Source organism: Lepidochelys olivacea (assembly GCF_965140295.1).
Source record: "Lepidochelys olivacea isolate rLepOli2 genome assembly, chromosome: 22".
NCBI lineage: Eukaryota > Metazoa > Chordata > Testudines > Cheloniidae > Lepidochelys > Lepidochelys olivacea.
Window position 1 is genome coordinate 5,489,111 of NC_140432.1, and position 22,962 is coordinate 5,512,072.

At 41.4% G+C, this 22,962-nt stretch overlaps 1 protein-coding gene across 2 annotated transcripts in view; it reads right to left on the minus strand.

Annotated features, from left to right (window-relative positions):
- CDON (cell adhesion associated, oncogene regulated) overlaps positions 1–22,962 on the minus strand; it is a 97,928-nt gene that overhangs the window by 21,820 nt on the left and 53,146 nt on the right. For both annotated transcript variants that reach the window (XM_084611949.1, XM_084611950.1), the window contains exons 9-17: positions 21,744–22,036; positions 19,755–19,929; positions 18,215–18,343; positions 16,152–16,358; positions 15,081–15,262; positions 12,882–12,987; positions 5,544–5,666; positions 3,239–3,466; positions 1,746–2,032 (exon numbers count right to left, since the gene is read on the minus strand). In XM_084611949.1, coding sequence (XP_084468075.1) covers positions 1,746–2,032; positions 3,239–3,466; positions 5,544–5,666; positions 12,882–12,987; positions 15,081–15,262; positions 16,152–16,358; positions 18,215–18,343; positions 19,755–19,929; positions 21,744–22,036 — 1,730 coding nt within the window. The remainder of the gene's footprint in view (positions 1–1,745; positions 2,033–3,238; positions 3,467–5,543; positions 5,667–12,881; positions 12,988–15,080; positions 15,263–16,151; positions 16,359–18,214; positions 18,344–19,754; positions 19,930–21,743; positions 22,037–22,962) is intronic.

Below are 22,962 nucleotides of genomic sequence, written 5' to 3' on the forward strand. Positions count from 1 at the left end.
CTCTGAGTTTGAGTTAAGTTGCATAATTGCTTCTTCTCCAGTATTTCTTATTTTCGTATGTCTCTGCACCGGGTCTGGTCCTACATTTTGCAGACCTGTGGGACCACTCACACCATGTCTCTCCCCCAGGCCTCTTTTCTTCATTTTCCCCAAACACTGGAGCATTAAGAGGGATGCCAGTAAGAATGGGGATATAAAGTTCCTTTGCTCTGTATTGTGATTATGTAAGTCTCACTTGTTCTGTGCAGGAGTGGTCAGATGCGGACATCCTTGTCTCAACAACCTTCCACACCATTCCAAATGGGGAGATGAAAAGAAAGGCAGGTATTTACAAGGGACAGTCCTCTAGAAACACTACGTCCTGTGGCGCTCTCATGGGCCTACTCCACCCAGAACAGCGCAGGGATCTGAAGATCAGCCCCACATACGTGCACCTGGAACACAGGGTCCTATGTGGTTGTACACCATGTACATAAGCTTAGGGCAAGCCTTGCTCTGTGATTTCTACCTGGAAGAAGGGACCCCAAAATATTAGCCACAGAGTTCATAAGAAAGCCTGTCTGTATAGTATCTACAGTCCATGCAGCATCCAGATATCTGGAGAACCACATCTGTGTGCTTGTCTAAACCAAAATACCAAAGCTTTTGAGGATCCCCATTGCTAATGTTGGTTAGATAGCTTTACAACATAAGAAATCTTTTGGCCATGGTTGTTCTTTTAGGTAAAGGAAAAACTGCACCTTTGGTACTTAAATTGTGGCGCAAAAAGGAGACCATGTGATGAGATGAATAGTCCACGTTCCAACCTGGAGTTATCTGAAGTGGCAACTACTGTGTAAGTGGCAATTTGCTGTTGAATAAAATGAAGTACTTGTGTTCAATTACTAAAGCAAACAATCGTTCCATTTTTTCCCCTTTGGAAACAGCATTCATTACATAGACTTTTTGAACTTTTCCTGGGCAACGTTCACAGTTTTGAGTAGAACCAGTGATAAAAGTGGAGTAAGTCTGAAAGTAACCCACCTGTTTCCACAGACAATAATGAAATCATTATTCTCTCTTGGAAATGGAACACGTTTCAGAAAATTAAATATTTTTCCACAGCACACAAAGGCTGGATCACAGGTTAAGACCAGCTTTTGTTACTTCAAGAAATTAGTCTCAAAAGTTGCAAATAAGGGACTCAGTAAGGCAGACTTATTTATTATGTTGTTGTATTTCAAGACCGGAGGGACTTTTTCTTTTATGAGACCCCAGCTATGTGCATGCTGTGGTAAACTTAATAGCACAGCTTACAAATCACAGATCTGAAACAGGTGTGTGTGTGTTTGTGGGGAACAGTCAATTTGTGAAGCTGAAAACTCAGGAACCATCATTAAATCTGATAGAAAGACTGAGAAATACCATATATACAGTACAGTATCTCAATCCAGCATTGCACGAGTCTTAAAACTCTCAGACTAAAAACAAGGGTAAGAGGAGACTCCCCAGACTAAATACAGTTATTGGTGCCTCTAATCCTAATCTCCACAGGAAAGCCCTGAAGATGAAAGTATGAGAAACACCACGCCCAGCTACTTCCACTGGAACAAAGATGGGGTAACTGGTAGTTGTTAGCTCCAGCACAAAGACTTTAGTATTTCCACAACTGACTTGACTTGCTGGAGCTTCCTTTCACACCGTGAATAAAATTCCAAAGTCAAGATCAGGACCCTTACATCATATGTGAGTCAAAGCACTCTTACATTCACTAAATGATGGGGATGTTCATAATCCATGTGTGTCCTGGATAGAGAGTTGGTGTGCCCTGCGTAAAGGCCAGTCCCTCCAGTCAAGCCACCATTCATGATCCCATTAACTCCATTGGGAACCTTGTGATGGAGGTGTGGACAGCCATTACTGAGACTACCATTGCTGATGAAGTTTCCATGTATGCTGCCATTGACGCGGCTTGTGCCTGGTAAAGTAGCGTATTCGACCATTTGCCCATTGATATCTGCACCTTGGTAGAGGTAACCAGGAGGGTCATACTCTGCAAAGAGAGACCCACAGGGAAAAAATTAGAACACTTTGTTAGCATAATTTTGCTAAGGATTCAATGTATGATTAAAGAGTATTTTATTTTTCATCATACTTCTAAAACCAAAGTCAGATGAGTGTTTCAGAGATACAGAAGTGACTCATCTAACCCTTTTCAGGGTTTTTATAGTAGCCACAAATTGTAACATCTAAGTGCTTAATATGCAAATGTTTTCCATCTCTACAATAGCTATGTCCACACACTAATCCTCTTGGTCTGGAAAGAATTTAGCAGAAGATGTTGCTCTGTAAAAATAGGATTTTAAAACAGGATCATTTGCATGATCAACTCTATGGCAGAGACAATTTAACTTATTTTGGTCCTGCTCAGTTTCAAAGGAAGTTTTGCATAATTTGGGTTTGCTGGTGGGGAGTATGGATCATATTTAAAGCACCACAGACGGTACAGATAAAGCTAATTAAAGTACCAGAAACAGAGGGAGCTATTTAAAATGTCACATAAGATTCAGCTTGCTCAGAGTATTTGCTGGGAATAGAAGCGGATAGTTTTTGTATGGTGCTATAAACTAGTATTCCATAGTACTTCACAGTGCGTTTCTAGTCAGAAACTGGCAGGTTTCTGCTTATTAACAGCTGCTCCACAGCCTGTCGCCAGTACTACAATGAGCCTCAAAAAAAGTGCCACAAGATCTTTCCCTTTATCTGGAAAAATTAGAGCGAAGCAAAAAGAATGTTGGCTTTATACGGCTACCTAGAAAACCACTTACGCACATGCTTAAGTATAAGCATGGGAGTACTGCCACTGAAGACAAAGGGACTATTAATATGCTTCAAGTTAGGCACATGTCTAAACATGTTGCCAGATCAGGGCCTCAATAACTTATCCAAAGAATGGCATCTTCAACAGTGCAGCAGAACACTGCAGCAATCTATACATGGCTCAATCCTCTAATGGGACTCAATGCAGAGAAACAGACACATTACTACTTTCACAAATTCCTTCATCACGCCATGTTCCTTTAGTAACACGTAAGTGAAGAGTTTCTATGACTAACCAAATACCAGTTTGACCATAACAGAGACTATGCATTTGGAGCATTCAATATAAAGCTCCATATTTATTGTCTAACTTTCATTACCATCATATTTTTTCATATTAAACTTGGACTGGGAGGAGAGGAAACCAAGAATAACTTACTCTGCATGGCGTTTTGCTGGCGATTCTTCCACAGACACATGGCAATGAAAACTATCAGAATAAGGACCATCACTCCAAGGACACAGCCCACAATCAGATATAGCATGTCACTGCTCCGAACAGGGCCATTTGATGGGCCAGCATTGCCTCCACCCCCACGATCAGGAGAATTAGGTGGTGTACTCAGGTCCTTCACTGGATATTCCGATGCTCCAGGTGTGCGTTTCACTGGTTGAAATACAGGAGACACACATGGTCTTGTGAACCCAACTTGGAATGAGAAGTCTGCAGAAATGTTATTCTACATGTGTTTATTTATCTGTTATTCAACTGTACAGTTATGAAGTGGAAATATCTACCATTGAATTTAGTATCCCAATGATTTGTAGACAGAAATTTTCAGCTCAAGATTTTTACATTAGCTGATGAGGTCAACTAACACTGGATGATAACTGTTTGTCTTAGAACATGCCTATTATCTACCTACTCATAACCCATGTATCTAAGCCAGGTTATACTTCAACAAGCAATTGAATGTAAGCATTGCTCGAGACGGCACTAGCTTCCAACCAGAAAGAATACAAATCTTTCCACTTCTGAGGTCAGGAAAAACCACAATATGCATTTCTGTCAACTAACCATTGCCAGACGCCTTACTTCTATCTGATGTGAACCCTGCTAACCTTTACTGTTTTCAAAACTGCATTCTTCAGGAAATGAACAACCAGGTAGAAATCTTACAAAATTCAAGATGACGTCAATATGACACCTGCACTACAGTGAAAGGCACCATTTCAACAATTATATATTTGCTGGCTGCGAAGTAAATACATACTGAATTGTAGCCACTCTGTGCTCCCCAAAACAATGTAAAGAATTATTGGTAATTAATTTTGCAGGACTAAATTTTTCCATCAGTGAATGTTACAATCAAGATTTTAAATGGGGGTTTGTACTGAACATTTTAAATATTGTATTTATAGCATTAGAATTTGTTTTGCTAAAGGTTAGCTCATGCTTAGGGAATCTAATAGAGAACAGTAAGACCAAGTTAGCTTTTGAGTGTTAACTACCTCTTTGAACCGAAATGACCAAAACAAGCCCCATTCAGTGTCTAGAGTCTCGTCAACATTCACCAAAAAGAAGGGGCCCAAAAGGCTGCTTGTGTGGGTGACCCCTTCCAGAGCCAAGTCAAGAAGGATCAAGGCTAGAGCATGGGGGCAGAGGCAATGCTTGCTCTCATTTGGGGTTATTGCTTACGGCCCCAGATTGCCTTGATTTGGTCCTAAAAGAGGTCATAAGAACACAAGAATGGCCATACTGGGTCAGACCAAAGGTCCATCTAGCCCAGTATCCCGTCTTCCCACAGTGGCCAATGCCAGGTGCCCCAGAGGGAACGAACAGAACAGATAATCATCAAGTGATCCATCCCGTCGCCCATTCCCAGCTTCTGGCAAACAGAGGCTAGGGATACTTCAGAGCATGGTTCTGCAATCACTTAAAGGAAATGTCAATATGAATATTTGACAGCAGGTTGTCCCCCCAGTGTAGTCTTAAAATCTTGAGGAATTACAGAGCTGTTGATGACTAAGACAGACTCTGGGTAGGATATATTCCACCAGATGTAGGTGGTCTGAGAGATTGCAGCTCCCAGCCCTGCCCTGTAAGGTAATAGGTATTGCACGGTAAAGACGTGCATGCTTGTAGACTCTTTTCAGAAGTAGTGCATTTGAAGCCGTATTTTACTTTTAGTGTCAGCATATTCCCTCTGCAACATAACTTGATTTTAAAGATTAATTTGCTTAAGAAACCAAAGTGACTGTGATCGTTAATTTCTTTTGCAAATAATTACTCTGACATTTTCAGAGAACAGTATTCCTATCTTCTTGCCAGAGGCAGGTAGAATTGATGTGAGTGGCAGCCAACTTATTCATCATGAATTAAGAATTTGAACAAGTCCTGAAGAGACAGTGTAGGCAGAAGTACATTATCTCCAGTAACCAACTAAGCTACAGCAAGATGGTGTCCGGCTAAGGAAAGACCACCAACGTCGGATGAACTGGGACTGTCAATACATCCAAAAGGTCTACACATCTTTGCAAACTATCTTTCCTGGAGACAAACACGTTGGTCTCTCCAGTCAGAAAACCTCAGCAATAGTAAATAAAAACAATCCTCCAAACATAATTATAGCAGATGGCATCAATTTTTAAAAATAATTAAATGAGAGGGTCAGCGAGTAATTTTCTTCTCAGGCTTTACATTTGACATTAGCTCTCAGACAAGCAAAAGTGTCCTCACTCACCTTTTGTCTCGCACATCATGACGTTGCTGTACTCACTTTCACCTCCCTCATTATAGCACTGCATTTTAATATCGTAAGAGGTTTCTGGCTGCAGGTGGCTTATCAAGTGCCACTGCTTTGTACCTAGAAAGAAAAATGAAACGAGATTTGTTTTGTTTGATATGAGACAGATGTGAGAGTGTGCGTGGGAGAGAAAATGTCTGAGTCATGGAAGAAAATATAGCGTCATGCCCTTTTCACTAGGCAAAAGTACAATGCTGGGGTGTCACAGGCTTGCTTAGTGAGCACAGAAAGCATTATCTTTAAAAGATTATATCTTGTACTTTTAAACAGAGCAGGTGGAAAATCTTCAGGCAACGTTTTTCTGTTGGAAATGTCAGAATCCTTTGGTTTTGTTCTGCTTCTGAATGAAATAAATCTAAAAATCATGGCATTTCCTATGAAATGGAAATTCTGGTTGACACACAAGTCTAATTTTAAAGACAAACTAATCTTGATTTCTTTCACTTGGAATTACTCTTTCCATCCTGAAAGACTCTTAAGCACTTTGCAAGCTACCTACATATACACAGGAATCTCTTCATCCATCATTCACATGCATGCCTTTAGGGTGGAATGTGCCAGCTGTTTAACAACGTACAATGTTCAGGGCAAGTAGTGAGGCAGACTACTGTATCAAACTGAAACAGGAGAAATTTAGGTAGACAGAATGTAATTATTCTCACATTAGAATTTGGCCAGAGTGCTGTGATAATACCCTGACTCTTTCAAGAGTACCATGGGATCTTCAGTGACCATAAATGCAAGGTCCCAGTTAAAATTCAAGTCACCCAATATTTTCACAGGAAGGAGTCATCTAAAGTCGATGTTATGACCTCTCCTATCTCAGTTAGTAGAAGCCACAAATAATTTAATTTATACCTCGTGAAACATACTAGGGAACACTCTCAGATAACAGGCCTGTCTTTCTCACTCTCCCAGTCTCTGGGGGCATGGACTCCAATCCAAGCAAGCTTTCCTAATAGAATGATTTTGTTAACTCTGGCTGCTAGCCAACCTTTCATTTAGACACCCTCCTGAAGTACAGAGCACTTCAGTATAAATCACTCTCCGTTTTTATTTTCACGGACTTGTGACAAATTTTAATAAACAGGGACCCTTTTTTGAGAGTTTAATTAACTGTTTGAGCACTTCTAATCCCTCTTGGAAAATACCACCTTGAACTGTTTCCACTGTTTCTAAGAAACTGTCATACCACCTACTGATTTAAGTATTAATTAAAAAAATAAAGCCCACTTGGCTGGAAGGGCTGTGCCATCAAGATTCCATTCTAACTCAACAGAATTAAAGCTGCAGTCCAATTCCCACTGTGTGGCACTAAAAATACCCTGTAAAGGAGGGTGGTTTTCACTCTACTACATGAGGAAGGCTCTTTTAAACTGCTTTCTTTCAGTGCTCTACGTGGTGAGCTACTATGAAACACAACTTTCACTTCACACACACTAAAATGAATAGATGCCCCAAATAATAACTTGTATTTAAATATTGGTTGATGCTGGAGTTGGCTTATTCCTAAAGCACATTTTTCCAAAGCTTTTTACTTCTGTCTCCTCTCTCCCTCCACCCCCAAACATTCCTTTCAGTAATTACTGTACCAGGTTTTAGGTTTCTGCTTCAAACCATTAGAGGAACTGGAATCTGTACAGACACTTTAACTGTGCTCTCCCTGCACCATTAGGAAGCGAAAACATTTAAACAAGACATCAGACTACATTTAGGGTTAACATTCAATCTCCAAGATCGAAGCAAAGGGGAAAAATTCAGCCCATATAAGCAGGAAAGGGCAGGTTTAATTTTGCTTTTGCTGAAAGATACAAATATTGGAGAGCCATATGATGCAAACACACAAACATTTTTATAAAATTGCTTGTGGCGACTTTTATAGAGGAAAAACCTTCTGTAAGCTTTGGACTCTGTCTCAGAAGACGAGACTTAGCAGGAAATGTTCATGAAAGCTTAAGGCAACTCGTTAACTAACACAACCATCACAACAGCTTTTCCACACTAGTAAAAGAGTCTTTGCAAGATAAAATCTGCTGTCAAAACACTGATTTAAGAGTAACAGAGGGAAGACTGTGATTAGGCCAATGTAGCCATTTGTACGGGTTAACCAAAAGGCCTGGCACCTAAGTTAAGGATCACATGTTTCTCTATACTTCAATGTAAAAAAGAATCCAGTCACATTTGAATTGAAAATAGCTTTCACTATTTTACAGAAACGTGGTAAGAAAGCTTTAATGTTTCAAGTTGCCACCATGTGAATTTCAGTTGCAGGCTCTGGGACAGCTGAGCAGCTGCTAGTGGTTTCAGACTGCCACAAACATTTCAGTATGCATAAACTTGAAAATCAGGAATAAGCAAATTTCACAGCACAGTGGAGGCACACTTAAACAACTGCCCTGTGCGCAACGTTCATAAACACACAAGTTCTGTGTCACAGAAGGCTAAAATATGTTTACAGACAAAGATACTGACTGCATAAGCTTTGAAGCGACCCTCTGAGCACAAAAACTAGATATTTAACAGTCCTACTGTCTGAAAAAGCGTACATCACACCTTACAGTATTGTGCAGGCTATAGTCAAAGAAGGAAGAATTTGCAAAACAAGGGCCCGATCCTGCCTCAACTGAAGTCAATTGCAAAAAAACCCATTACCTTCAATGGGGCAAGATGAGGCCGCTACATTTATTTAGGCCAGATGATTGAGAGGGTGTTAAAAAATGTAAAATGTGACTACTTCTTCCATGAAAATGATGATCTAAAAGTTCCCAGCAAAACAACCCACTGGCTTACAATATCTGTTATCAATGTGTTCAAAAAGCAAAGCGGGAATTACGCTAAACTGTCAAATTAGCTAACATTTACTGAATGTGGCAATATCTTGGGCTCAGAGAAGCTCCCCTATAAACAAAGAGTAAAAAATTAAGCACCTACTAACAAGTAACTGGAGAGGGCTTCCCAATTTGCAACAGCAAATGGTTGTTACTTACTGTAGCTGGAGGTTCTTTGAGATGCATGGTCCCGATCTGTATTTCACACATGGGTGTGCAGGGGTGCCATGCACCGGAGTCCAGAATTTCTTCGAAGCAGTGTCCGTTGATCCAAACATGCGCAGTAACTCTCCTCGTGCTCCTGACCAAGCACGTAAAAGGCACTGCGGGACGACACCTCTCCAGTTCCTCCTCTCGCTGCACTCCAACTGGACCCAGAGCAGAGGGGGTGGGGGGCAGGCAGTGGAACACAGATAGGGACCACACATCTCAAAGAACCCCCAGTTACAGTGCGCAAGCTCCATTTCTTCTTTGAGTGACGGTCCCGACGTGTATTCCACACATGGGTGACTGTCAAGCAGTGTCGACTGGAGGAAGGTGCAAGGAAACTGGTAGCAGAGATGTCTGTAGTGCTGCCGTTCCTACGGCGGCATCTGCCATTGCTGCTTGAGTTAGAGCATAGTGTGATGCGAAAGTAGGGCTGGAACTCCAAGCTACCACTCTGCAGATGTGCTGCAGCGGACTGCCCAATAAGGATGCTGTGCAGGCAGGTTGTGCTCTATGGAGCGAGCTGTGATATGCCCAGGAGACGGAAGCTTTGCTATTTTGTAGCAGTCTAAGATGCTTCCCGAAACCCATTTAGAAATCCTTTGTGAGGATATGGCTTGTCCCCATGACCTTTCTGCCAAGACAAAAGAGAGTCTCAGATTTTCTAACAGGTTTGGTTTTCAGCACGTGGAATGCCAGGGTGCGCCTGATGTCAACGGAGTGAAATCTCTCCTCCTTGGAAGAAGCGTAGGATTTCGGGCAGGAAACATAAGTATCGTTTGACTGATGTGCAACTCGGATACAACCTTGGGGAGGAATTTGGGATGTAACCAAAGGGAAACCTTCTCCATGTGCAATACTGTATAAGGAGGGTCTGCCATCACGGCTCCCAGCTTACTAAACCTTCTTGTCAAAGTAATGGCTATGAAGATGGCTTCATGGACAGATAAGTCATGGCACATGTCACCAGAGGTTAGAAGGGTGGGCCTGTGAATGTTGAAAGGATACGGTTAAGGTATCATTGAGGCGTAGGTTTAATGTCTGGTGAGAAGGTCCTGATCAAGACCTCCATAAATCAAACTGTGGTCAGGTGTGTGAAGATAGACCATCCTTGCACCAGTGGGAGGAAGGCATTAACTGCTGGTAGGTGTACTCGCAGTGAACTGAGGGCTTTAAGAAGAGAAGACAGTCTAGGATAACTGAAATGCCTACAGTATCAAGTGAATGCTGGTGGTGATGTGCCCAGGCCAAAAATCGCTGCCATTTAGCCAGGTATCCGAGCCTAGTAGAATCCTTCCTGCTTTGGGTCAGGATTTCCTGAACAGGGAAGTCTTGGATAGTATTTTGGCCCTCCCTTGGGAATCCCAAAGAACGGAGCCACGAGTCCTTTCGCATGACCAGTCCTGTGGCCAAAGATCTGGATGCTATACCTGTGGCATTTACCGCACCCTGGGAAGCCACCTTTCCTACCAACCTCCCCTTGCCCAGAGAAGACTGGGACTGGGCTTGGTGTTCCATGGGGACTTTATCTTTAAATTCTGTGAGCCAGGTATAGGTGTTAAAATCATATTTGGCTAACAAAGCTTGGTAATTAGCTATACAAAATTGGAGGCCTGCAGAGGAGAAAACCTTCCTACCCAGGAGGTCCAATCTCTTTGACCCTTTATCTGCCGAAATAGATTTTTTGTTAGCGTGGCTGAACTCTCTCTGTAGCTGTCTGTACCACCAATGAATTAGGCGCAGGATGGGAAAACATGAAATCACCACCCTTTGGCTGGCACAGAACATCTTTTGGCTCTTTTTGGCATAGGGGCACAAATTACTGGTGTGTGCTAGACTGCTCTGGCCAGTTCTAATATGGCTTCATTGATTGGAAGGGCCATCCTGGTTGGTTCCTGTGGTTGCAAAAATGTCCAGGAGCCAACGTTAAGGATTCCTGGACCTCGTCTAGCAGGATTTGGAGATCATTAGTGATCCTTTGCCACAACTCCTGATGTTGCTGATAGTCATCTGGCAGAGAGCGCAATGAAGGGGTGCTGGCCTCCTCCAGGGATAATGAGGAGGCCCCCCCATCGGAAGCATTTTTGGTTCTTCCTCCTCATACATTGAGGGGACCGGCTGATGGGAGGCAGAGAAGCGGAATGACTCCTGAGAGGTGTCTAGGGCACCTGCCACAGCGGTCCCTAAATGCATTGGCACCTATGGGAATCAATATCGGGGTCCCTTGGAGGGGGAGGGGTCATAACTGGAGGGATAATAATGCCTCAGCTGCGTCAGGTCTCCCGTACCCTCACAGAGATACTGGTGCAGCTATATCCTCTGACTCCTTCGATTTCAAGCATGGTTCTGTTGGTCTCTGATGGTACCATCAATACCGATGTGCTCCTGCCCGATGGATGGAGATGGGACCTCTCCTGAGACAATGGTAACGGCTCCTCCACCGGGATAAGGATATCTGTCAGGAGGGCAGGGCCCGAAAGGAGTGGAGATTGTGGTCAGGGGAGGAAGATATCCTCCAGTGTTAAAAGTCTCCGTACGGCCCAGAGTCCGAGGAGTTCCAGTACAAGACACCTGAAGGACCCATTTAATCTGATGCAGCCAGATGGTCTTTGGATAGACAAGGCGGTAGCAACGACGAATCTGGGACTTGAACTCACAGACGGGACTGGCGAGTGATTATCTTTCCACCCCCGCTACTGCTGTCACTGCCAGATCACTCTTTTTCTGCACCTTACTCTCCAACCTGTGGGTTGAGCTGGTTCCGTGGGTTCCATATGCAACACTTCTCCTGACCTTGACCAGTTCGGGGAGGAAACACATTTTTTCTGGACAGTCTGCTGCAGGGATCTATCCTTATGCCCATGCGAGTGTCTCTTACTCTCACGGGGAGCCCTGTGTGACGAGTCCTTGGGCTTCGATGTTAAGGGCTCTGCTCCGAGGGTCATGTTTGGAGGGCCTTTGCTGGTTGGTGGAGGCCAATGTATAGTGGGGGCTCCTGGGCCCAGGTCGGAGTGGAGCCTCATAACTTCTTCCAGCAAGAACATTTTCAGTCAGAGCTTATGGGGCTCTCTAGGTCTGGGTAGGAAGGATTTACAGATACTGCACTTCGCAGAAACATGCATCATCCAGGCAGTGCAGGCCAGTGATACTCATCGCTGATGGAGAAGGAGCGAGGGCAGAAGATGCCGTTCTTGAATCCATGGACCCTGCACCTAGTCCCGTAACCAGGGCGGGGTGGCAGGGGAGTATTCTATTCTATACGAAACACTAAATAGAATTTCTAAGCTAAGAGATAAACTATTTATAACTAAATTTTTACAGGTTCTGCAACAGCAAAGGAGGACACGATTCTGACTCGGGCCATGCAGTGGTAAGGAGGAACTGGAGAGGCATTCACCTGCATTGCCAATTATACCCTCGGTCGGGAGCACAAAGAGAGTTACTGGGCACATGCAGGCCAACGGGCACTGCTTTGAAGGAATTCCAGACTTGGGTGCAAGGTGTGCATACGCACCCACATGTGAAATACACATCGGGACCATCATTCGAAGAAGAACTGCGGGTTTATTTATCTTAGAAAACTTGCACCAGTGAAACTAAATCTAAAATCCATTTAATTACACGAGTGAAAACCCCTAACTGTTAGATGCATGTAAACTGGTTTAAAATCTCATTTTTGCCAGTTTATTTTATTTTAGTAAATTAGTGGATTAAGATAAACTGGTTTAAACGCATCTGCATTTAGGGCTTGCAATGATGCAGCCGGAACAGTTTAAAAGTGGAATTTAAATTTATTAAGTTTGAACTATGGATGGAAGAAACAAGTTCATGCGGGAGCAGAATTTGGAGCTAAAAAGTTAAGATCTCTACTGCTGGTGAATATATTATTTAGAAAAAAGAAAAGGAGGACTTGTGGCACCTTAGAGACTAACAAATTTATTTGAGCATAAGCTTTCGTGAGCTACAGCTCACTTCACTGGATCCAATGAAGTGAGCTGTAGCTCACGAAAGCTCATGCTCAAATAAATTTGTTAGTCTCTAAGGTGCCACAAGTCCTCCTTTTCTTTTTGCGAATACAGACTAACACGGCTGCTACTCTGAAACCTGATATTATTTAGACTGAATTCGTTTCAGTAAAGTAGTTCAGATTTGTGTAAACACAGCCATTACGGTTACATAATGGTCTTCCCCAACAAATATCTGGCATACTGCCTCTGATAATGCATACGCCACATCATACCTTCCACAATCTCTCTCTTGTAATCACTATCATTGTCACTGTCAGTTGGCCGGTAATAGATATAAAATCCTTGGATGGGGGTATTATTGTTGCTTGAAGTAATATACTGGAAAAGAGAATACAAATAATACATTAAAGGATAAATCCATTTAAAATTAAAATATTTGATTACGTTTCAAGTCATGACAGAAATAAATTTACTTCATTCAGGAAGAGACCAGAAGTATTTTCAAGAAAGAGTGGTCTTAAATAAGATAGAAGTAGAAGAAACCACTGTAGTTCAGATGATGTAACAGTTTCCATTCTAATCCCATGCGGTCAGTCACCAGTTGCTGTCTGAAACTTCCATTTTGGCTGAGAATTTTTGAATGGTGGTCTCTGCACAAAGGCGAAGTTCTTAGTGTTTTTGACCTAGCGGTTCACAAGGAGAATGAAAAATACACACCCTTCCCATTGAAGAAAGAAGAAAAAAAAAAAAACTTGCAATCTTTTTCTGAACGGCCAAATCCTTGGCATGCTGGACGTGCTGGGGGGTAGGAGCTGATTGGCGGGGACCACCGGTAGGCGGGAGGCACTGGGTGATCAGTGGGGGCTGCCAGTGGTGCTGAGCACCCTCTTTTTTTTTCCCCCCTGTGAGTGCTCCAGCCCAAGAGCACCCATGGAGTTGGCACCTATGCTTAAGAAAATTATATTTGATTTGACAAAGCAATAAGCCTTTCAAAATCAAACTGAGTGGCACAGATTTTTTTAATCAGGTTTCATGGTGAGAACTGAAGGATCTACTTTGCATGTATATGGAGCTAAATTAACGGCACTGTGAAAAATCTAGTCAAACATACTGCGGTGAATGCAGACATGGGACTGGGGAAAGCCCCGCTGAAGGGCTGAGGACGGACTCCTGCAGTTCTGAAGAGCCCAGAAGGGGTCCACAGCAGGGAGCTCTGGACACCTTCCTAGTCCCATTTTGAAAAAGGGATATTACTCTCATTTGAAGATTTTATTTTAAGTCAAAGATATACTGGACCATTATGACCAAAAAAAGAAAAAAGAAAAACAATTACAAGAATTATATAATTTCAGACATAGTATGTAGTCATGCAGCTGAAGGCTGCTGTAAGGCACAGGGGGCAGAGTTAAGGTTGTCTATGCAACTTTAACTTGGGTTAAATTGACTGGCTTGGGCTACGCTTAAAACTGGTATCAGCATAGCTACGTCAATCAGAGGTGTGAAAAAACCCACGTCCAACCAGCATGGCTATGGTGACAAAAACCCCAGTGCAGATGCAGCTATGGCAATAAAAGAGTGCTTCTGTCGACATAGCTAATGTTGTTCCTATACCAGCAGAAAAACTCCTTCTATCGTGTAGGCTGCCTCTACACTAGGAAGCTATGCCGGCACTGATCCTGTAGTGCAGACGCAGTTGGTATTTCCTAACCTTTGAGTTCAAACTTACTCTTATGTAGTCCTAAGACATTTTAGACTAAGTTTCTTCAGTTTATTACTGATATTTTCCTCTTTCAAGGTTGAATTGTTCAGGCAAATTGCAGAACTGGGAATTCTGTGGTGTTTAGAAATTACCCTCATGGTGCACCACGATTGCATACATAAGTGTGCAAAAGCAAAAAACTAATGATACAGTGGATTTCAATAAGGACTTCAAAGTATTTGCTTATGAAAGACAGAGTTACAGGGGAAAGGAGGGGAATGTTTCTGCAATATGGAATTTTTATTGGATACACTTCCTCTTCAGATGCAGCCTATTGAAAATTCTCAACAGAGAATATGATTTTGAGGCTTGGTTAAGACTTTTTAGCGTGTGAATAATACAACAGTGGATTCTTTTCAAGGACTCATGTAAACTAAAACAGGATTTATTATCAAATAACACTTTTGAGCTGTTCGGAGGAGTTGAAGTTGCTGTTATTCAACATCCACTACAAGACAGTACCAGAAGTACAGCAACAATTCAGGTTTCTAGATTTTAAATATTACAATACAGGAAAAGAATTAGTAGATTGATATGGTTCATGGGATATCAACCATGAATCTCTTAAGAATACCACTCACTACTGAGGAAAACAACTACATTGCTAACTTGAGTGTGTTGTTCTTGATCCTTCACTTTTAAAAGATTTCTAACTGCCAAATCAGTAAGAATTAGTCTATAGAAGGGGAAGAGAGCAGAAAAGTGTACTCACAGTCCATTTTAACATGATCTGAGTGTCGCTGACTGCCTCAGTGTAGGCAATGTGAGGTCCTGTGATTGGACGGTTGGAAAAACGGTTGGTAAAGCCAGCAACTTGATATGGTCGAGATGGTGAGCTTCGTGGACTATCCCCGTAATTGTTAACAGCAATCACACGGAATTTGTATGTTGCTCCTTTCAAAGGCAAAAGATAAAATTAGGGATTAAGATAAAAATACCCAAGCACTAGAAAAAGGGCTCAAATAATTAAAAAAAAATCTGAGATAAGACACTGTCATAGTGGAATTAGTTCTAAATTGATTTCTTGAGATTCAAAAAGAAAATCACTTGCAATGAAAGATGTCTCTCTAGTGGTTTTAGATGCTTAACTGTGACAGAACCTGCTCATACAATGGTGAAAAGCTAGTCAAATAATTGGGCTGGAAAGAAATTTTCATCCATGGGAAAGGCAAGGAAATGCTATTTTTCCCCTCCTAGAGCAAGGATGTCCAATTAAGATTATGAGATTGTATCCCACAAGACCAGCTGCATGCATTTCTAGAAATCATGGACAATGGTCCTCCTTTGTCTATTTCTGAAGTTCCCCTGAACTTCTGTCTCAGAGTAATTGGTTGATGTTAGTATATTTGTTCTCTTGTTTCCCAGCCCAATAATACTAACCAATGAAAAACAAATGGAATGGCTGCAGAGAAGCACATAACAATTGTAACCTAGATTTGGTATTTACCAGAAATGACAATTAAGTAGGGAGAGGTTGAAAGAAAACGTGCACAAAACTAACAAACATCAATAAAAATTGAACTTGGGAGGGCAGGGGGGACTGTTTCATTCTTAGACAGCTAAAAGCCAACTTCAATGAAAGAAACAAATTCCTAACCCGAGACAAACTACAGATAAAATGGGCCTTTTTAATCATGTTTAGTATTCTTAATGAATCTGTAATTATTTTATCTTCTGAAGTGCATGACCAGAAATAAATACTTCTCCTCACAAGAAAGTGGTCATCTAAAAGAAAAAGGATTTAGAACTAAAACTCCTAAGGGCAGTGAAAGAGTTTTAATACCTGGCTCTAAGTTGCGAACTTCCACTGACAGTTTAGAAGGAGAGATGCTATCGGCTGCAATTAGCCAGTCGCTGTTTCGGCTCATGCGCTTGTACTCTACTTTAAAGGCAGTGATGGGGGAGCCGCCATTTGCACGTGGGATCCATGTGACATAGACAGAGGTCTCTGAAGCTGTTGAGATAGCAGGGCGATCTGGAGCCTCTGGAACTGAAATGGGAAATTGAGGAAGATGAACATAGGAGTTAGATGAGAAACATGGAACTCCGTTCTCTACAGAGCACACCTATGATTAGTTTAATCAATTAAGTTAGACCAAATGTTTCAAACATGGAGATTCTTAAATCCTCCTCCCACAGGCACTCCAGTATATAAAATGAGAGGTACTTTTAGAAGTTTTCCTTTTATCCTTCAGAGTTGGGAAGAGCCCTAGTACTAAAAAGTCTTAAACTGTGTATGAAAACTTAGTTGTGGATGTGAACATTGCGCTGCATCAGACCAATGCAACTAAATTATGGGAGCGCAAAAGTGTTCTTAAACAACAAGCAACACACTACGAGAAAATAGTGGAGCTACATACTTTATTCAACAGAACTGAAAGAGACATGCTAATACACTAAACTCTATCTCTTCCTTGGCACTACACAAAGGGAGCACGTACAAAAGCAGCAGGTTGGTTTGGTGAGAATAAAAAATTTGAACTGAAATTCCCAGAACCATGAAAAAAATGGATCCGTAAATACTACTAAGCACTGAATCGCTTAAGCATAATTTAGAAGAAACAAGAGCAAACCAAGCATGTAACAAATGATATCAATACTTACTGAACTCACTTGACGTTACAGACAGCAGTGGGAACAGAGGAAATGGAAAGAGGTGGTGTTAGCAATCTGGTTATAAGAAGTCTCATCAGTCAGAATGGTTAAGTCTTCACTGCACTGGTTTATACACATTGTTAAACCACAAATGCCATAGAGGGAGGAAGGTATTTAATAAGGAACAGAAAGGCAATAGGTTATCTGGCACTAATTGGATTTTAAATTCTTAAACTCATTTTCAGTCTATTTGGGTAACATTTTCAAAAGCGCTGACGGGAATTAGGAGGCTAAATCCCATTTACAAAATTGACATATGCACTTAGGAGCTTTAGTCACTTTTGAAAATTGGACATGGGTGCCTTTGAAAATTTTACCTTTTTTGCTCATGTTATTTACCCTCACTTTGACAGTGATCTCTGCAATCAAGACTTCGTGTACTTCAGGAAGACTGACACATATTTAGCCGTAAGATATTTAAAGGGACATTTTCAACTTAAAAATCACACCTGTTTGAAAATGAATTACTTATTGTTACAATATCCAATTTGACTATCAGTGATAAACTACGGAAAAAAGACACTGACTTTATGCATCTGATAGCACTTTGCATATTGTCACCTTCAGTTTCCTCTCCTGTTCTTGCGGGTCTTTCACAAAGTCAGAGAGGAGAGAAACCACAAACATAAGAAAAAGTCCTTGTAAATTATCAAAATTGGCAGTGAGATTAGGGGTCAAGTGTGGCAAACTACTTAACTCATTATTAGAAACTGACTACATTTCAAAGTAAGTGTCCCTTTAAATATCAGATTCACTGGATGAGAAATCTATTTGATGACAACTACACTCTAATGCAAGATAGGCACTGCATTTTGAGGATTCATAAATAATTATTGCAAGTCACAACAAATGACGGGATGAATCAAAGTGGTTACTTAATACACTGCCTCACTGACTGGGATGAACTAACCTTTTAATTAACACTCTTAAAAGCATGAACAATCTGATCATTTTCTCTAAAAATGCATGCAAGCATAGAAAATCTACTAGTTTGAAGTCACTTATATCTGAGCCTTGCTAACAGATCATTCACAAGAGAAAGAGACCTGCAACAGAAAGACAGACCTAAGGAATAAACAGGGAATAAAAATGGACACAAGACATAGAAATACAAATAATTATAAGCACTTGAGAAATTAGCTTAAATGCATCTCATCTCATACGCAAATCGGAGACAATCCATTCACCTACCTCCACTGTGTCGAGACAGGTCTGGAAGGATCACCCCAAAGTTATTTGTCCCTTCTTGAATGATAGGATGTTTAGGAATGCCAAGTGGGGGAAATGGGGCCTGAGTATTTTTTGAGGATGATGTTCTTTCTAAAAAAAGTTTGAGATATGATAAATAAACTCAGTGACTGAGAAGACATTGCCGGAAAAAGATCTGTTCACTGCATCCTTACAGTACATCCCCTCCCGCTGCTTTTACACAAGATAGCAGCTTTAACTGTGGTGCAATTGGCACTAAACCTGGCTCCAATTCCCAGCCAGGCTTGCTGTGCACTAGGGAGTTCCCCAGGGGCTGAAGGAGAAGAGAATTCTCCATGTCAATCCGCAGAATCACTGCACAAAAGTCTCAGGCTGGAGTAACCTCCATAATAACTGCACATCTATACAGCATGATATGCACTAGTCCCACCCTAGATTTCTGCTGTGAGTTTAACACCTGTTACATTCCCCCAAATCATGCCCCTAAGTACACTGAAACCACCAACACTGGTAAAGGAATCATGATGAAAGCACCCTAGCAACAATGTGGCAATAGGTCTAATGAAGCCCCCAAACTGGCAATTAAAAACGCATACCAGTTTTCATAGCATATGGCTGCCTCCTCCTGGAAATAAATCACTAGCATGTCTAATGATTTTTAATACAGCTGGTTCCTGTATTAGATGACCAATTGTTGAATTCTTTGCATTAATAACATTTTAAGCAGAGTGGCTAATATATGGTAATTAAACCGTTTAATGATCTAGTCGCTCAGTTTAAACCTGAATTCAAAAAATCACTTAAGTTGGAAATGAGAACTGGGTTAGCGCTCTCAATACAGTGTGCACTACAAAACTAACATAACAATGTGCACTGGAAGTTTCTGCACAGGAAAGGCCAAGACCCTTTTACACAGGTCAAGACTGAAGAAGCTTTATTCATTTGTGCGAGGACACTCAGAATGGAAGGACCAGTCAAGCTTGAACTTCTTTTTAAGTGTAACGTGGAAAAGGCTGACCAGGACCTGGCTGCCTTCTGACTTTAGCTTGGCTACTTTCAGTAAGGGCCTCTATGCACTACCACTTACGTTGGTAGAAGTTATGTTGCTCAGGGGTGTGAATAAGCCACCCCCCGAACAACGTAAATTACTCCTACCTAAACACCTGTATGGACAGTGTTGTGTCCGCAGGAGAGCGTCTCAGGCTGACATTGCCACCTCTGTGAGCGACAGTAGCTATGGGAGAGCTCTCTCCCAGCAGCACAGAGTGTCTTCACCAGATGCGCTACAGTCCATACATAGCGCAGGTACCTCTCAGCGTACTACTATGGCAATACACCATCAGAATCTGACTTACAGCTATGCTGGATCCCATTTACCAACAGCCTTAGTTGTGAAAGGCGCTTCCTTTGATACTACACTAAACAACTGTTTCCACAAATAGCTGTAGAGACAAGCCACGGTCAACTTAAATTACAGGAATGTTTTGGCGATAACTTTGCATATAGGAAACACTGCACCTACCTTTGCTGGTGCGAAACGTAAGCATGGCAGGCTGGCCTTCACCAGCAGCACTCCTTGCTACCATCAGAACCTCATAGAGGCTGGAGGGCTCCAGTTCTGTGAGATGAAGCTCATTTTCACTTCCAGGAACACGGACCGTATGCCAGCTTCCCATGACATTGATGCCATCGTCCAGCTGTACAAGAGGGAAATCACAAGATGCTAAGAGGGAAATCACAAGATGCTAAGAGCAAGACAAACCATGACTTCAACTTTACATGTGGGAAAATATCAATACTTCTCCAGCTGAGCTGGTCTTCCGGACATTTTATTGTATAAAAATGCCAAAATGTCTAATTATGTTCAATTAGTTTTACTCAGGGCCAGTGACAGCCCTGGAAATCCAAGTCTTTTATCCACACAGCAGGTAAAGCACAAGTGGCAGCTCTGTGAGCTTCTACACAATGTTCCTGCAATAGATCTGAACCCTGACCTACAGGATCCCCCATATCAAGGTTTGAGAGACTTCTGTCTCCATATTAAGTTGGCCCCTGGCCACTCAGCTGAGACAGCTAACAATGCTAATTAGTACATATTACAATGGATATTTACTGCGAGTGCTTATGTCTGAGGAACTAGAATGAGAACAAACGATTTCAAGCAGAATACGTAGCTGCCATTAGATGGTGGTGTGCATGTCTGGATTAAAGCAGAACCCAAGAGGAGAAAGGGGACAGTCAATTACCCTAACCTATCCCAGCCTTCCATGAATTTAAGCTTCTTTACATGTTTATTAGTTAAAATGAGTAACACAAAAAAGAGAGCGTGTGTGTGTGTTTTATCTGCTTGGTTACCTCCAGAGACTGGAAAACATCAGCAGGAAGATTGGAGATTTGTTTTTATTAGTGTACATATTTCCCTTTTTACAATTTTTCATTGTTGTTGTTGTTTTTCTGTTTTGCAGTGAATTCACCAGTTCCATTAGGCAAAGGAAAGATTTCTCTTAATATCTGACCTTTGAGAAAAGCATTACCCCAAATCCCAAAGGAAAAGGCAGAGACTCTACCAAAAATAAAGTACTAAACAACATAAGACTTTAATAAAAACATGGAAGGCAGCTCCAAATGCTATGGATTACTAAAGTTTATACTGATGGCCTTGATTCAAATTCTTTCTTCAAAAAAGAGACATTTCTTTCTAATGCTTTATAAAAAGAAATCTTGGAAGAGGAGGAAATCAATTAAATAATTTTTATGATAGAAGAGATAGATGCTTTTAAAACCACGATAAACTGTCTACTAAAATTACATAAACAAACAAGCATTTAATACTGAAAATATAATTGCTAGTGATGGACTAATTTGAAGGGCCAGATAAGCACCAAAAGTTTTGAATACTTATCTGAACCAAGTATCTTTGGTTCATAAGTTAAACAGGCTCTGTCATTAGATTTCCTGGATTTGGCTGGTCAAAATATCTTGCGGTATTTCTGCTTCAGGTTGGGATAAGACCAGGATGAACAAGGCTTTCAACTTATAAAAATATGAACTGAGTAACTTAGTCCTTCAGAGAAAAAGTCTGATTTAAGATTTAGTCTTATGTGATGCCTGGTTCTAATTCTAATCAAAGACGTTCACGGCTTGCAAAAGTTCTATTCAAACTACACAGTGCGAGTGAGATCAGAACCAGACATACTGACTGTAAACGCATTGTTTTGATTACTAATGTTGTATGAATAATGCTCACCAGAGTCCAATTCCACACATACAATAATGGTACTACAATGGAAATAAAAACTTGAGTTCTGTTGAACCAGGCCCAGTTAAACCCAGAAAAAACAGCAACTAATTTCAATCATCCCTAAACAGACTGCCTGTGCGTCCACAGCAAAACTGGGCTGATACCATAGCTCTTGTTAACACCCACGTTGCTGTAACAAAGATAGGTTCCTTGAGAAGCCTAAGACTATCTGTTGTGGAGTTATTCCTATCTCCTGCAAAGAAGCAGTACCTTGCGATATTTCACGAAGTAAGCATTGATGGGCAAGCCACCATCCTTTCCAGAGCGCCACACTAGGTTATACATATCTGGCTTGAGTGTCTGTGGAGGGCTGAGGATGATTGGGGCTTCGGGCGGCAAAGCACCATTGAGTGTCTTTTCTGTAGCAACTGCATCAAGATGCAACTTCGTTGGAGACAAATTTGAGAACCCCACTTCTGTATCGTAATCTCCATCTCCTTCATCGCTTTGGGCAACCTCTGTAGGAGTGACTTCTTCAATTTTTGTACTAGACTCAAAAGGAACTGCAGAAGAAAAATTCTGGTTATATCTACAAGACAAAGCCTATTTGCTTCATGCGCTAGAAACAATTAATGAACTACTGTCCTTCTCTCCTAGAGTCTACTGATCTTCTATGCAGTAACAAGAGCACGGCAACATCTCATTGGAACGCATGCATTGTAAAGGTGTAGTACCTGGCAGATCGGCAGCAGAGGGTGTGTTATAATTGATGTATCAGGTACATTAGGTAGCAGCAATGTACTTACATTGAAAAGTAAAGAACTACATTTCTACCAGCATAAACAGAGTAATTTGAAGTGACTCAAAGGCATTAAACCATGTCTGTACAATTACAATTTACTGTATGTACAAAATTACATTAAGGGCATTTTCTTAGCTCACTTTGTGAAGTTTTAGCTGTGAGTAATTTCTGCTAATATTGAACACTATATAGCTGAAACCCAGCCAACTCATTTGAAAATATATTGCTAAGAATGAGGTAAGCTTAGAGTCAGATCTAAAGTGCTATTGGTGATATTAACATCTATTTCTGAAAGCCCTCTATGTGCCTCCTCCTTCCATCCCGCAGCTTTAACTGCAATGAGGTCAGTAGTACTGGAAAGCATAACAGACAAAAATACTCTTAGGGAATCCTGGAATTGATACACAGCTTGTCAACATTCCAGGCAGCAATGGGCTGGCAGGTTGGACATCTGAGGTTTAGCATCAAGACAAGCATCAAACTTCAATATTTAAAGTGAGAACTCTGAGGGAAATGACGCAGCTCCTGAGGTTGCACACTGAAATGTTAGACTGCCAGATGTTCTTAGTCCTGCCCATTCTTTCATAGATCTGTGTAGGTTTCCGTTATATGTTGGGGTCCAGAAAGTGGAGGGGAATAAGGGGAACTTAGTTTACAAAATAAACAGACATTCCTTGGTAATGTAAA